Raw genomic sequence first — 16,945 nt, forward strand, 5'->3', positions numbered from 1 at the left:
CTTTATCTGTGTCTGTCAGACAACCTCTGCCTCTTTCTCTGGTCCCCACTTGAGGCCTCCTCTCTCTGCCTGGAAGTTTCACCTCCTAATCCTACCTCAGCTTTTTATTAAAATCAATGAGAGGTGATAGAGAACAACCTTTAAAAAGCATTGAGGTAGAAGATGGTTCATATAATGACAGTGCCAAAGTCTGGCCTGTACTTAACTCTCTGGGTATAAAAATCAGCATTTGAATATACAAGGATAATCTTTACACAGTGCACAAAAGCAATAAGCAATGAAGTATCTGTCTCTGTAAGAGTAAGTATTTGGGGTGGAAAATGGTCTTGTCTCTTCTCCTGTCTTGGGTATTGGAGTTAATTAGAAAGATTTTTCCTTAATTTCTCTTGGCTTTGGGCTTTTTATTATGGAGCAGATTATGGTGCCACATTTTAAAAAGTTAAAATTTCTGTTTCCCATGTAGTAAGTTATCATTAACACCCAGTAATAACAATATAACACTTCCTGTGTCAGTCAGGTAAGAAACATTTTAGTTTTGGCATAGGTAGTAACAAGCAACATTTGTATACTTTGTATTGTTTGCTTGGGGTTTTGTAGTAGGCATCAAAGAGATGAGTTATTGTGCCTTGGCATAAGTTACTGCTACTGCTGACTTTAGGAGAGGGAGATGCTTGAGACAAGGCCTTAGCAAGTGACTGCTCAGTTCATTCTGAGTGGGAAGTAGGTAGCTGGCTGAAGTATAATAGTAGATTCAGAGATGAATACTGAAAACACAGTGGAGGCCTTTTTGTCCTTCTGTCTTTTTTGGTGGCTAATTTTTTCACTTTGGAAGTTTATAATTTTAGTGATGTGTATGTGTACTTTCTCTCTCTCTCTCTCTCTCTCTCTCTCTCTCTCTCTCTCTCTTTCTCTCTCTCTTTCTCTCTCTCTCTCACTCCTGCATATAGCATAAAGGGAGCTTCTAACTCTTTCAGGGAGTCAGGCTAAAGTTCATTGCCATTTGATCTAGGCTTTGTGGTAGGAGTCATAGGGCATGAAGGCATCAGAAAAATGCCAAGGTTGTCTATGGCATGCGTGTTAGCGGGAGGTGACCTTGCCAGCAGTTCCAGGCAGGAGGTGAGACCTCAGGTCTGTGTAAGAGCCATATGCCACAGCATGTGTTACTTGTCAACCTGGACCACTCTGATTGTCTGAACAGGTTGTTCAGTGATCTCTAGGAGTCTGCCAGTCTCTGCCTTCCAATACAGGAGTCAAGACGTGCAGTACATCATGCCTTACACTTTATGTGTGTGCTAGGATTCTGAACCATGACCCTCATGTTTGCATAGGTGGCACTGTATTAGCCGAGCTGTCTCCAGCCCCTCCTTAAATTTGTAGTTCTCCATATTTGTTGCAGCACTGAAAGTAGTGGATTCAGCCTAAGTTTCCATCAACAAATGGATAGATGATATAACACACACACACACACACACACACACACACACACACACACAATGGGTTTTATTCTGATACTGGCAATAAAATTACATCATTTTTAGGAGAATGGAACTGGGAATTATTCCATTAGTCAAAATAATCCAGACTCCTAAAATAAACAAATCCACCCTTCTTACTCTCTCCTGTCTTATTTATTATTTTTTATAAAACATAAAAATAGATGAGGGGACTACTTGGGATAGGAAGGAAACTATCAGAGTTAGGGCTGCTACATAGTGGGGTGGCTGTAATCAGGGTACATGATATAGTTGACTGAAAATTTCACTTGACAGCCATCACTTTGTATAATGAAAGTATACTGTGCAAATTTTTAAGTTGCTTTTGTGATTACCTCAAAGAATTAAGGACATGATGTAACTAATAAGTGAGAGAACATAGTTATGTGAAATACTTTACCATAAAGTACAATGCAAGTTAAGATGATGAGATGCTTTTCATTATTTCTGAGGTATACACACATGCACATGTATAAGAGAATCTGAGAATTAATGTCAGAATCTGGCCAGAGAGTAGTGAATCTCACATGCTAACATGCCAGTGCATCGTAGACAGCTTTGAGACAGGATTGTCACTGGAACCAGAAACATCAGTAATTCCATTGTTAGATGATTCAGATTGATGAGTTTATTTTTAACTGCCAGATTTTGTAATGAGAAAACTATATATGATTGCAGTTCTACTTTTTTTCCAAGGCATAAATACCTAAAAGTTTTATTTTTCCTTTGTCTCTCTCTCTCTCTCTCTCTCTCTCTCTCTCTCTCTCGGCTGTTAACACAACTTTTACTCTACCATTTTCATTACAGTGTTTGTCAACTCGTAGAATATCAACAGTAAGAAGAAGGCATTTTATTTCTAGAATGTTGAAGGCTTGTTACTATTTCATAGCAAGGAACTTTGTGAAACTGTGCTGCTGAAAAGGACTTAGTTAAGTCATAAACTTTGACTGTCCCAGGCAAGTGCTATTGCTTGTCTTGTTTGTTTGTTTGTTTTTTAAAGCAAATACAACTTACTCAGTCCTTTTTATTCTTCATAGAAATTATCCCCTCGTTGAGGACCTTGCATTGTTAATTAGGTCAGGTAATGAGGGTACTGTTCCATAAGGTGCATTGCACTGGGGAAATCTACGTTCTGTTCTTATTTCCTTCAGCACAGGTTGCAGTGGAATATTTGTTAAGATAGGTGAATATTTTTTGTGGTAAATAGTGGATGGATCTTTCCTTTGAAGTCTTGAAATCTTAAAACAATCTAAAAACTAGCTAGTGATGCCAGGGATATTTTAGGATATATAGAGAAACCAAATTCACTGCTGTCTTAGAAGCCAGTTTTGTGAGTGGGAGGGCCAGACACCCACCCCTTCCACCTAGAATGTAGCCATAGTTCCACATTCCCCTTTAAGCATTCATAGCAGAGCTTGAACTTTAATTTCTAAATGGTAAGTAAACAACATGTGTGTCATGTTTGGGTTTTACATTCTAGATTATGTCTGTAAATTGCCTGCTTTAAAGAATAAGCTTCTCAGTAATATTAGTAGCCACTTCTCCATAGACTACTCACATTTCACGTTTCCGCATATCTGAGCACAAGTTTGGTGTTTTGCACTTTTTTCAAGGACATTGTTATATAGTACTTTGAAGACTGGGATAGCATCTCCCTCCTGGCTAGAGGGCAGATTTACTTCTTGTTCATAAAAATAGAAACATTTTTTGCTCTCCAGGGTACAAGTTGGGAAGATTTCCTAGCAGTTCCTTTAGGAGATTGGTGTTTCCACAGCAGGGAGGGAAGCTGGTTCAGTTTGTAAGGCCGTTGAAGGAGCATAAGAATTTGAGTTCCACTCTCCAGCACTTAGTAGAATCTGGTGTGGCCCAGCACAACCGTGCCCTAGTAGTGGTGGCTTGGAAATGGGACAGTCTCTAGAGTTCCAGCCAGCCCAGCTGAATTATAAGCTCCAGATTCAGTGGCAGACTCTGTCTCAAAAAATACAGTCCACCAACCACTCTAGCCTCTACATACACCCAAACCAAAAGGCTGCAGTTTCCTAAGCATTAGATTTTTGAGCTGTCACAGGAACCCATTGCTTGCTCGTCATTCATTGTCACAGAGCCCACTGCTTGCTTGTCATCCACTGTCACAGAGCCCACTGCTTGCTCGTCATCCACTTCAGTCACTTGGTTCCTCCTGGGATGCTAATGGCAGTGTGAAGTTCTCACAGAGAAATACTCTGGGCATTTCTTCTAGTCTAAGAAATTATGATTATTATAGTTTTAAAGTAGATTTAAATACTTAACTTGTATATTAACAGTTGTTTTAACTGATAGATACTGGTATAATTATGTGGGTGAACCCTCCACCACTGTAATTTGAAGAAATTTAAAGTGTATTGTGAATAGTTGTGTTGATTGAGGAAAGTATGTGTGGAACTCAGAAAAGTAACAGTTTCTGAGGCCAGCTTCTTCTACCCTGCGCAGTGACATATGACTTCACCTCATTTATGGTTGGGGGAATTCTGTTTTTGCTGAGAGATCCAATTCTCAGATATTTAAGACAGTTTACATTTATATTGTATCTATTAGTTAAATTTCAAAAGCTTAAAAGTTCATTCAGATAACATTGATTCATTGAACCTTAGAAGAGTTGGAGGCTTTTCTGTAAATCCTGTGACTCTCCAAGGTTTCTGTCAGGCAGACGGCAGTGAACTTAGCTGAGTATGCTCCCATGCTGCTTCTCAGAATGAAGACTAAGACCTAACCCTGTCTCTGTAGTTCTTAACTCTTGGGACATGTTGATGGGGCTCAGCAATTTTTCCCAATTAATTTTTATTTTTTTTTAATTTACTAAGATTATTAGTCTCCTTATGGAAATGTACTCATGCTTTCAGGTTGAATTAACAGTTAAACTTATTTGCCTCTAAGTAAGATAGTTTTCAAGTTAGAATTAATTTCAGTTTTTGCCTTTTTGTTATAACAAAACCTAACAGTCAACCCAATAATTAGCCCTAATTCTTTTTCATACTGTTACCATGCCATCATCTGCTGACCTGAATGCTCTCTGCCTACTCTGCCACCATTCCTTTTCTTTTGAATTATATTTTCCCTTTGCTCTGTAGGCACAGAATACTTTACTAAGGTTTTTGCTTGTTTGCTTCTTTTTTCCTAAAAGCAAGGTAAGATGCCTGTCTTCCGGCTTTTGTACAGGTCCATCTCTGGGGAGCTCATAGGGAGCCACCATGAGTATTCTACTTGAGAGGGAGGGGAAGAGATTGTGTTTCTCCCTAAATTGTATATAGAGCTGGCTTAGATCAAGAACTCAGGCCTTCTCTGACCAGTGGCAGCTCTGTGGCTTGCAAGGGCAAGGGTGATCTTATAGAAGTACATCTCCATGGAGGTTTTTCTTTGCAGGCCTTTTCAGGTACAGGAAGTGGTCTGAGGGTGAGTCCTCTGCCTGGGAGCTCTGGCGCCCTCTCTTGCCTGTGCCGTATCTGGAGCAGAATGTCAGTGCAACTCTGGCCTCTTCTGCATTGTCTTTCAACCTCTGCTCCACATCCATCACCTTTTTTTACCTCTGTCACTGTAGATTCATTTCTCCTGTTTTTGACCTTTATAAATAAAATTACACAATACTCTTTTAATGCAGTTTTGTTCTTGAAATATTTCTCTGTCATTACATGTTAAAGGCTTAAAGAGAAATGTACTCTTTACAGAGGGCTGTCCACTCCACACTTTGCTAGTGACATGGAAATGAAAACTGACCCCCCCCCCGTGTGTGTGTGTGTGTGTGTGTGTGTGTGTGTGTGTGTGTGTGTGTGTGTAGCTGCTAACTTGATCATACTGGGTTGTCCTTTCCCTGCCTTTGATTAGTGGAACAAGTTTCCTTAAGTCTCTTTCTATCCGCACCGTTCATATTCTGTGTTGCTGGCTTCAGCAACCAGTCTAGGAGATACTACATCAAACCTGCAGGGGGCTTGTTGCTGTGTCATTCTTCAGATTGTCAAGTGTCCAGCCAGTCTGTCTGCTCCCACTTGTTAGAGGCTTCTTTGCTCAGCTGGCCATTTTAAAGAATGAATAGAATTTTTAGCATTGTTTTTACAGCAAAGATGAGGAACTGCATCCCCCCCCCACTTTTCTCCTAAAAACAGGTATTTGATTTTCATTTAAACCTTTTTATAGACGTCAGTGTCATTTGCAAAAATGAAATATTTTGTGCAAGTCAGGTCAATGAGGAATTAGTATTTTTACCCAAATAAAGGCCATTAACAAAGATTGATTTAGGTTAAGAATATAGCCTTGGTATAATTCTATTTATAAGAAACTTACTCTGAAGTTGTAGCTTCTCATGAGTTATTTATGTAGCAAAACAAGTGCAGACTTACTGAGGGGAACTGAGGAGAACATCCGAGGATGGGAGCGACTCCAAGTGAGGAATGCCTTTTAATTCTTCTGTCTAATTGCAGAATCTTCTGGCTGAAAAAGTGGAACAGCTGATGGAATGGAGTTCCAGGCGCTCCATCTTCCGAATGAATGGCGACAAGTTCCGAAAGTTTGTGAAGGCCCCACCTCGGAATTACTCCATGATTGTCATGTTCACTGCTCTTCAGCCTCAGCGGCAGTGCTCTGTTTGCAGGTAATTTATATAGTTAAAAGATTTGGAAAAAGCAGTAGTTCTACCTTATATGTTCATATTAAGATAGACATGTATAAGTAGTGTAATATATGACTGAATTGAAAAGTAAGCTGTAAATCAGGATATTGATCAATGTCACAAGTATTTGTTAAACCTGACTTCTCATTGTTACATCTTGACTTTTGTCTGTTAGGTCAGTGAGTAATGTCTGTGGCCTGTGACATAGTTTCCTGGCATACTTCCTTTTAAAAGTTTTATAAATGGGGATTTGCAATTTCCTAGAAAGGTCCATTTATTTATTTATTTATTTATTCATTTTTGGTACTTCTAATCATTAGAAACTTCTTCCTAGATGACAGAGTTAAACAATTGGAAAGAAATGAAGTTTTGTCAGAAAGAAATTTTGGACAAGAACAGATACAATGCATGTGTAGTGCATTACTGAGTCCCGTGTAAGGCATTGTTAGAAGTAATACTGAGAGTCTCTGTGGTACTTTCTATTTCTGTGGCAGAATATCTGATAAAAATCAGCATAAATCAGGCAAAGACTTTATTTTGGCTCAAGTTTTCAGAGACTGTAGTTCATTTTCACTTGTTTTGTGTTTTTGAGGCCTGCTGGGGTTAAAGGAGGGCAGCCCAAAGTAGATCACGGATCTAGGGCTGAGGTAGAGCTCTCAAGCATGCCCGAGGAACCTTCTCCTTTACCTAAAAAACCACCTCCTAATAACCCATTCAGCTCTGGACTTGTTAGTGGATCAAACCACTAGTATGTACAGTGTATGCACTCTGTATGTGTACACACACATGAACTTATGAGCCTTCATGACCCAGTACCCAATAGCTCCCGATACATAGCCGTTGCATGCCTTATGCCTTCAACACAGGAGTCGGAGACACTTACAATCGAAGTGTAGCTTACATATATACATACATGGTTTCTCTAGCACTTTCTAGTAGTCACACCTGGCAAAGCTAAAATACCACATGGTGAGCAGATATTTGGCAGTGATCTGTCAAGATATAGAGGGGGTTAAATCACAATTTTTTAAAGCCTTACTTATTCCATATTCCACTCTGTGCTTTGAATTTGGCAGCTAGATAATTGATTTCCCATTTGTATAATTTTGTTATTTCAAGAATGTTATGTAAATTTAATCATTGTAGAACCTTTTGGAATTGCCTTTCTTTCTTAGTTAGCATAATTCCTTCAAATACCACCCAAGTTGTTGCATTTATCAACAGCTTGGCCTTTTTTATTACTGAGTAATAATTTCATAGTGCAGATGTTCTGCAGTTTATTATCAGTGTGTCTGTGCTAGGCCACAATCAAAAGGCAGCCATGCTTTTACAAAATTACCTGTAGGCTATTTGTGCCAGGTGCCTGTGAACTACTATGAGACAAATGAATTTTATATGTGGATTTGGTCCCTTTTTCCAAGTTCTTCTACGTATATATTAAAAAATCTGAATTAATCCTAAACCCAAAGCATTTATGTTTTTAGACATTATGGATAAAGCATATTTATATTGTTCAAATAAAACAACTGAACATTTTCATAATGGCTTGGGATGATTAATGTCTTTTTTTTTTTTTCTTTTTCTTTCTTTCTTTTTTCGCTTTTTAATCTTGAATACCTTTTTTTGTGTCATCTAGAACCTTTTGATTGCAACCACTGAGTTATGTGCTAGCATTTATATGTGGTGTGTGTGTGGCTGGCCTTGAATTTGCAGTCTAGTGTCCGGATTGTAGATGTGTGAGAGTCTCCATGCCTCATTGTATATACCTGCATTATGAACTACACCTCAAAGAGCACTGGAGACACTTTGAAGTGTCACCCTTTCAGCAGTGACTTCTCTTTTTTCTTCACATGAATGAATTTTTCTGATTCTTTGTCAGTGTAATTTTGGATGCAATATTTTACAATTCTTTAGAGTCTTTGAAAAGTTCCTAGTCACTTTTTAAAAATCTGTGCTCTTCATTTTGAGCCACTGCTGCCTTTTCTTTTCTCTAAGGAAGATGAAGTTTCTGGGAGCACCACGTTGTGTTTACATATGGTTGCCTGCAGAAAGGCTGGTAACTGAGCCTTGAGTTGCCTTTAACTCCTTATAGGTCATCCTGCTCTTCCCTTCACAGCCAGTTTATTCTCAAATTTCAGAATTCAATTCTCACTTCCTTCCCAGTTAACGTCAAAGACCTTGGCCAAATAAAATTGTTAATTATGACTATTCAATGCAATTCTCGCCCCCTTAAGTGTGAACTCCAGACTTCCTCTGCTAAATCATACTGTAGAGAATATTCCTATAATTGCTTAGATGTGTTCCTGCACAGATTTACTATATCCAAACTGACTCTTCTAGGAACAAAGTAGCTTCTTTGTTGTTATGGATCAATAGAATTTTAAAAAATCACATTGAAGGAAAGAAAACACTTTTATTTTAGAATCAAGCAAAATTTATATATAAATACAAACCTGATGGTGTGTTAGTGATTAATGTAGTATAATACTTCCATTAAAACATAGCATATTACAAATATATCTTGATTAGATATTAACAGGCTATACGTATATGTGTCTATGTAGCTGGACTTTTGGCTACTTTGTTGGGTTCCTTTTCCTACCTCCCTACATCACCTCTCTACCTTTCAGTCCTAGGTAGGAGAAAAGAAGGTTAGAGAGGAAAGGGTGCATCACTATTCTTAGACTACTTCTTACTGATTAGGGGTGTCGAGTTCTTTTGGGCAAATTTGGTCATCAGGATATCTTCTTCCAGCAGTCCAGGAAACAGCAAGCAGCAACAGCAACAGGAGCAGCAGGGGCAGCAGCAGCCACTGGAACTCCTCTCGGGGATCTAGCATTAGATACACCCCGAATAGTCCCCAGAATTCCTAATGTAAACTACCTGCAGCTGGCAAAGTCACACCCCTGCTAAACACGAGGAAAGGCATAACAGTCTGACTGCTGCTGTGGACAGTTTGAAGCAGCCCCGTATCCCACAACTGGGAGTAAACAAAACCATAACATTTCTATGTTTTTAAAGAAACCAAAATTCTCACTACATATATATACACACATATGAGTACAGAAACATGTTCCTGTGTCTGTGTATATATGTGTGCATGTACACACTTATAATTTTCATGATTATTAAAGTTGTATCCAATAAAATCCATTTTATGGATGACATAATATTAAAGTTGAGATTGTTTAATTTATCTAAAGTGATGTAGCTAATACCTGCCGGGGTGAGGATTTGCTGCTTGAGAGCTATTAGAGTGTAATGCTTTCGTTAAGGGTATGTATTCATCATTGTCCTCGCCCTGTGAGTGTAACTTGTGTCTTGCCTTTGGATATGTAACTAAGATAATGATCTTTTTGGGTCTAGATGTATCAGCCAGCACTTCCTAAACTGATGGTCATGGAGGCATTGTCTTAAGGCAGCAGCTCCTGAAAGTCCAGTGTTTATTGTACTAAGCCAACACCCTGTGGGGCAGAATTCACTGGACTTCTTTTTGACTCCAGTAAAGTCACTTGTAGGATTAGGTTTTTAAGTTAGTAGATAAGATGAAAACCATGTATGAATGACATTATGGTTGCATGTTACCTAAAAGCCACCGTAATGTCATTACATTATAAATGATTTGGAGACTTCAATCCTTGATTTTTATTCCTTAAATAATATATCTCTAAGTACTTTAGTTTTGAAGTTTTGCTCATTTGCTTACCTCTTTGAACAAGGTATTTTACTTTGTCAAAAACTATAAAACTCCACTTCTATTCATGTATTTTCTTTGTTTTTGTTTTTTGTTTTTTTTGTTTTTTTTTTTTTTTTTGAGGCAGGGTTTCTCTGTGTAGCCTTGGCTGTCCTGGACTCCCTTTGTAGACCAGGCTGGCCTCGAACTCACAGCGATCCACCTGCCTCTGCCTCCCAAGTGCTGGGATTAAAGGCGTGCGCCACCACGCCTGGCTTTCATGTATTTTCTTTTTCATGGTTGGTTAATACATGAGAAATATTTTAGACTGAGGAAGACATTAACTAATTTAACAGTAGAGATGATACCAAGTTACTGCTTAGTTCAGCAGTTTAAGTTTATGTTGCAGGCACATGGTGTAACTTTGGTCTATTGGTGTTCTCTATGAGTTTCTTTGTCAGATTATATAACCCAAGCTCCTTTACAATTTACCGTGCCTATGGCTGATAGGTGTGATTGTAGCATTTGCCTGAGCTGTTCTCTGAATTTTGAATTTAAGGTCTTGTTTTAATCTCTGATCTCTACCTCAATTGTAATTTCAAACACAAGAAATTGGGACAGGAGCACATTTGATGGCAGTGGTGCCCTAGACGAAGATTTTACAAATGGGTAACATTTACCACTTTTGATGTTGTTCTCTTTTAAAAGGTCAAATAACCTCAGTCAGACATCAGCAGCGGTGTCTGCACTAGAGAGATCTGTCAGTGCCAAGGCTAAATTCAGCTGAAGCTTTAAGGATGGAGCCATTCTTGCACCGTCTGAGGCCCTCTTTCGACTGTATCTTGATCTAGTCAGTCTTTATCGGTTTATTTGATTGCTATACCTTTTAGTTTTTGTTGTTATTTTTTTTTTTTCATGAAACTTTTTGGTTTAATGACATTGACACTTAAACAAGGAAAAAAGAAAGGAACCCAGGATCTTTTTGCATATAGTTTCCCATGCTGTGAGTTGGTGTCATTTTCTTGCAGTTATATTTAGGTATTTTTTTAGTGTAGGAATGCATTCATGTATTTCAAGAGGCATATAATGATAGCTTGTTGAGATTGAAAATGGATGATGCTCTTTGTATTGTCCAGTAGTTTTTCTTTTCCCCATTGTAATACGTATCTGGAGAGATGGTTGGTATGGAAGGAAGCTGCTTAGCTGTTGTCTTTAGTTACTTCACTGTTGCTGTGATAAAACACCAAGACTAAGGCAACTCAAAGTGGAGTTCATTCAGGTTTATGGGGACAAAGAGTGAGAGAGGAGGAAAGTCATGTAATTTGCTGGAACAAAATCATCATACTTAGTAAAGTGCAGCAGCCCCACCGGGAGGCATGTTACATGTTTTAGCCATGAGTGTTTGTCATTTAAGGAAAATAAATAAAAATAAAAGTAAGTTGGGGACTATTAGGGATGTGAGAGGTAAAAGGGTTGAATAAAGGGATATGGATAAGAAGATAGAAGAGTAAACTAATAGGAAGAAGGAATCAAAGTATTTTATAAACATGCATAGAATAGCTTAGGCATATTATCTTGTACAATTTATATTTACTGAAATTACATGATACTATGATAAAATGTATATGAATTTTCTAACTATTGTTTTTGTTTGTTGTTTACATATCTAGTTTTCTTACCATGTGATTCTAGTTTCATAGAATGGGCTTAAAAACATTCCTTCCCATCCATTCTGTGTAGTAGTTTAAGAAAAGTGGGTAAAAGTTTGACTGTCTGGCTTACTTTTTCAAATAATCACCATTGCCTCTTGGATCCTTTCTTGTCTCACAGGCTCTAGACTTTATCTCACATGGCTGAGTTTACTTGTTCCTGAGCTTTTCAGTATTGGGGAATTTTTCTTCATCAGTTTCATTACTTCTGATCTACTAAAGAAATATTTTTGCTTTAGTTTTTGTAGATCATATGTGTAGAGAAAAATCTACCCATTTCTTTGAGGTTTTTATGCTTTATTAGAGGATAATTATAGAAACTAATCCCTAATGATCTTCTGGATTGTTTTTCCCAAGACAGGGTTTCTCTGTGTAGCCATGGCTGTCCTGGACTCACTTTGTAGACCAGGCTGGCCTCGAGCTAACAGAGATCCACCTGCCTCTGGGTTTTATTGGTATCTGTATTAATGCCCCATGTCTTTTGCCCTACAGCTCATTCTGTCAATTTAGATCTTCTCTGTTTTGGCTAGCTTAGCTATGTACTTGTCAAGTTTTTAAGACCAGCTTTGTCTCACCTATCTCTTAGACTCTGTTGAGTTTTAGTTCATTAATTTCCACCCTGATCTTTATTATTCCTTTCTACTGGTTTTAGATGTGACTGGTTCCTTTGGGCCTTTGCCTAATTTCCCGGGTTTCTATTCCCATTCACGTCTGTAAACTATTTTGCTTCTCATCTGATTTTTCTAAGAATCCACTGAGTTATCAAATATGTATGGTTTAGTCTCCACATATTTGTATTGTTTCTGCTGATTTCTTGTTTTATTTTTTACAGTCTGATAAAATACAAAACACTATCTCTTCATCTTTTTTTTTTTTTTTTTTTTAAGACTTGCTTTATCCTTCCTCTGAGTGCCATCAGGCCTCCCCATCCAGGAGACATGTTCAGATATGGGCACTAGAGCTCATGTATCTCAGATATGATTCATTTTAGAGAGAGCTCCAGTTCCATTAACTTACGAGAAGAGTGCATTCTGTAGTGGATGGATGGGGTATTCTGTATATGTCAACTGATGTCCTGTTATTTGGAGTATAGTTTAAGTGTGCAGTAGGTTGATGTTTCCTTTTTTTTTTTTTTTTTTTTCCAGCTTGATATTCTATGTTTTGGTGACCATGATGCATCAAATCATGTATTGTATTATGGCATTAGGCCTATTTGCCCTTTTATGTCGAGTAGTGTGTGTTTTATGAAGTTGGGCACAGCAGTGTTCAGGGCATATGTATTTCAGTTACCATTATATAGTTATTTGTTTTGACTAAATTTGTATCTAAATCTGCTCTCATATATGATACAGCTTTTGATTGCACTTGGGTTCTATTTGTTTAGAATATAACTTTCTGTCTTCTCATTCTTAGTCTTTATATGTGTTTGATGATGAGATATGTTCCAGGTTGGGGGGAGGGACAACAGAACATTGGCTCTTTGTTTTGAACCCCATATGTCAGTCTATGTTCTTTAATTGGTCAGTGTCCACCTTTTTTTTTTCATTTATATAACCAAATTTTATCAAAATTATGGATATCAAAATCTATGACTTTGTGGGACTTCTTCTCTTTTGAATATTTTATTAATTTATTCATATTACATCTCAATTGTTAGCCCATCCCTTGTATCCTCCCATTTCTCCCTCCCTCCCACTTTCCCCCTACTCCCCTCCTCTATCTCTGTGACTGAGGGGGACCTCCACCCCCTGCATATGCTCACACTATGGCACCAGCCAAGGACAATACAGGCTGTAAACTTCAAACCCCTAACCTGATGTAGCCAATGGACAGGGCATTCTTCACAGTTGAGTGGAGAGTGGGGTATGACTTTCACACGAACTCTGGTGCCTCATATTTGATCACATCCCCTGGATGAGGAGGCCTGGTGACACTCTGAGGAAGGATAGCAGGCTACCAAGAAGAGACTTGATACCCTATGAGCAGTTTCCATCTTTTAAGTTCAAAGTCTAGTAGGAAACTTTCAATTCATTCTTGTCATTTTCTTGATTGTAATGTTTGATTCTTTAAGTTCTCATTAGCATATCTGTTGTTGCAATGGGGTTAATTATTTCTTTCTGTGTTTTTTATAGTACATGTATTGCAACTTTTTAAAGCACTTTTGATGTAGTAGTCATAAATTTCTTATGCATATTTTAGAAGGTCTTTGTTCTCCCCCTTTATTCTCAAGGATAGTTTCAGTGGATATAGTAAGTAATGTTATTGCCCCCAGCTACCCTCCAAGTCTTGAAGTACATCCATATATTATTCCGACCTTTAAAGTTGCTGCTGAGACCTTCAGTGGGTTTGCCTTCATACATGCTTCCTCATTTCTCTGCATATTTCACAAAAGTAGGACACTTGTAGTAGATCAGGCCTTTGTGTTGTAGACCACAGAGTACACCCTCCATGATTATTCCTCTTATCTTGAGAGAGCATAGAGAAGCCCCTCAGGAGTGTACTGTCATCAAACTGTTGGTTTTCTCTCCAGTTTTGCAGTGTGTTTAAGAATCCAGAATGGGCTTTCAAAAGTGTCTAGTCATGCTTACTTGGATTATGGCCTTGGATATTTATTTGTAGTTTAAAATTTTAATACTATCAAAATGTCACTAATTCTTTCAATTAAAATTTTTGCTGAAGAGGTAAGCTATGAGCAGAGAAAAAGTAGTGGCTTTTAGGTGGGCTAGGAGTGTAGGAGTAGCTCATCAATAGAGCATCTGCACAGTGAACTCTTAGTGTGCATTCCATCCTTGGAGGTTGGGAGGAAGTGGGGGGGCAGTGTAGCAATAGCAATAGATGAATCAGAAAAAAACAGAAAAACTCAAAAGCTGAGTTCCACACATGTCTCTACAGCACTGAAAACACCTAATACAGTAAGGGCAGAAACCAGGGCTCTGAACCAGAAAGGGTTTTTTGTTTTTTGTTTTCTTTTTCTTTTCTTCTTTTTGTTTTTAATGTGTGTGTGTTTGTGTGTGTGTAGGGGGAATAGGACACAGTGCACAAGTTGAAACCACAGGGCAACCAATGGGAGTTGGTTCTCTCCTTCCACTGTACGGGTCTAGGAACTGAACTCAGGTTGTCAGTGTTGGTGGCAAATACCTTTCTTGCAGTGCCATCTCACTGGCTCTAAACCAAAGGCCTTTAAAAGTGGATTTTAAAAAATGGGATGAATTAAAGGAAGAAATGGGAATGTAAAGCAAACTTTAAACAATATTGAAAACTTATGAAGAGAGATCAAGAGAAAGTGTACAGAAGAAGAAAAGGGTGAAGGAAGGCTGGACAGTTGGAAAGGAAAAGAGCTTTGACACAGGAGTAGGAGCCCACATTATGCTGAGTGCAGGCTGTGTAGCGGCACCTGGGTGTTTCCCTTCCTAGGCCTCTTGTTTCTGATGCTCATTCCAAGATGCGGTGGCTCCTCCCTGCTCAGGCTCCCGATCCTCTAAAGCCGGCCATCTCCGTCTGTGCCATGCATCTTACGAAAGCAAGCTCCACTGTGTTGCATGTCCCTGAACCAGACCTCACTCTATTTATTTCCATTGAAATTTCTTCAGTGACATTCCAACATTCCACCAGTGCCGCATGAGGTCACATTATTGATGCTGTTCAGGACAGCAAGGCAATCCTTGGTGTGACAAACAATTAGCAGTGACTTTGAGTCTGACCTTTTCACGATTATAGTCTTTACAGTGGGAAACATAATAATCCACAATTGCTGCCCTCTAGTACAGCTTCAGGGTAGCTACATTCAGACCACCTCTTTGTTTATCTCCCACCCTGGCCCCCCATGTCTCTTCATTCCTGTAACCCTACCTGTCCCCCACTGCTGCGGAGCTGCTATGAATGCTATGTAGATGTACTTTCTCACTGTGTCTAAATTACTAGAATTCTGGAGTCGTTCAGGTCACCAGCTGTCTTATACTGACCTTTTCTGCATCCCATCAGCCCCTATACAACCGAGTTCTTTTGAATTTGAACTGAAAAACTTGCTGCTTACTTTTAATTCTCTTTTACCTTTGAGAGAGGTCACATACAGTATGCATAGCATTTTCTTTACTATTATAAATGACTTTGTGTTTTTGTAGAATAAAATCATTTTTTAGAAATTATCTGTTGAGTATCATGATTTTTATGTGATATGTAATTTTCTACTTATAGCTTTATTCTTTTGAGGTAGACAGAATAGAACTATGAAAGCACTTTGTAGAGACTGTTATCGCAAGATGGTGATGGGGAGGATGAAGATGGTGGGTTGGAATACAAGGCTTTTTTTTTTTTTTTTTGCTTAGCTGAACTTTAATGCGAAGAGATTATATTGGTGATGAACAAAATAATTTTCACTGTTGAAAATTTTATGTAAGCATTGTAGAAATAAACAGACTAGAAGAGTGATTTTCTTCCTTTGCTGTTTGTGAACTTATAACTGAATTGATGTGATTTCTCTTAAACATGAAGTCTTGATAGCTGCTGTCAAGCACTCAAAATAAAGACTGAAAGTTCTACATTTTACCTCTAAAGCTAAAGATATTCTTAGCAATAAACCATACTTCAGCATCTGTCTTTGATTTTTGTTAAGTTTAAGTTATGTTAATCAACATACGAAGTAATACCCTATTTTCTTGGCCTTACCATGGAAGTAATTAAATTTAAATGTGTAAGAATCTTGATTCCCCAGTGATGAATTTTATTGTTCAGTACTTTTGTGGTAGATTGTTGTCTCTTTTTGGAAAATACAGTGAAAGTGTTGAGTAGCTCCTTTTATCTATTAGAACCATAACGAAAGGAGATAGGAAAGAAATTGCTGTCTTTAGAAGAGACTGGCTCACAAAGTTTGCTGTTTGGTTTTGTCACCATTCCATGCCAGGAATGGTAAGGTTTATTCATTGTTCCCAGGTAGGAAAAACAAGGTGAGTAATGCTGAGCACTTGAAGTCCTCCTGAGATTTTGTCTGGATTTTGTAATATGTGATTGTGGACCATGTGTCTTCCTGACCATCTCTCTTAGCAGCTCATAGTGGAAGCACTGACAGATGCTACAGCTTCATGGTAAAGGAAGCTCCGTGGCATAACAAGGAGGCATTCTAAGAAGCTATCTTTTTGTTTACTTCAAACATTGTTTCAGGTACCCTTTTTTTCTCCTTTGCCAATTTTCTCTGAATCCCATTTGCTGAAGTAAACAAATTTTATTAATGAATATGGGCGTATGCTGATTTTGTGAAACCATTTAGCAAATTATGTTGTGTAGCTGTACTTGGGATTCCCAGTGCAGAAACATTCAGTAATTTATAAATTGTTTATTAGCATTTTGTCAGTAAGTTACATTTTGTTTTTGTTTTAATTTTTGTTTTTTGAGCAGGGTCTTACTGGTAGTTCAGGAACCCTTTACATAGACTAGG

General features: G+C 38.2%; 1 protein-coding gene across 2 annotated transcripts in view; it reads left to right on the forward strand.

Moving 5' to 3' along the window:
- The window catches only part of Tusc3 (tumor suppressor candidate 3), a 142,234-nt gene that overhangs the window by 32,882 nt on the left and 92,407 nt on the right, over nucleotides 1-16,945 (forward strand). For both annotated transcript variants that reach the window (XM_051169527.1, XM_051169528.1), the window contains exon 2: nucleotides 5,945-6,114. In XM_051169527.1, the coding sequence (XP_051025484.1) occupies nucleotides 5,945-6,114 (170 nt within the window). The remainder of the gene's footprint in view (nucleotides 1-5,944; nucleotides 6,115-16,945) is intronic.

Source organism: Acomys russatus, chromosome 27 (genome assembly GCF_903995435.1).
Source record: "Acomys russatus chromosome 27, mAcoRus1.1, whole genome shotgun sequence".
In the NCBI taxonomy this organism is placed as follows: Eukaryota; Metazoa; Chordata; class Mammalia; order Rodentia; family Muridae; genus Acomys; species Acomys russatus.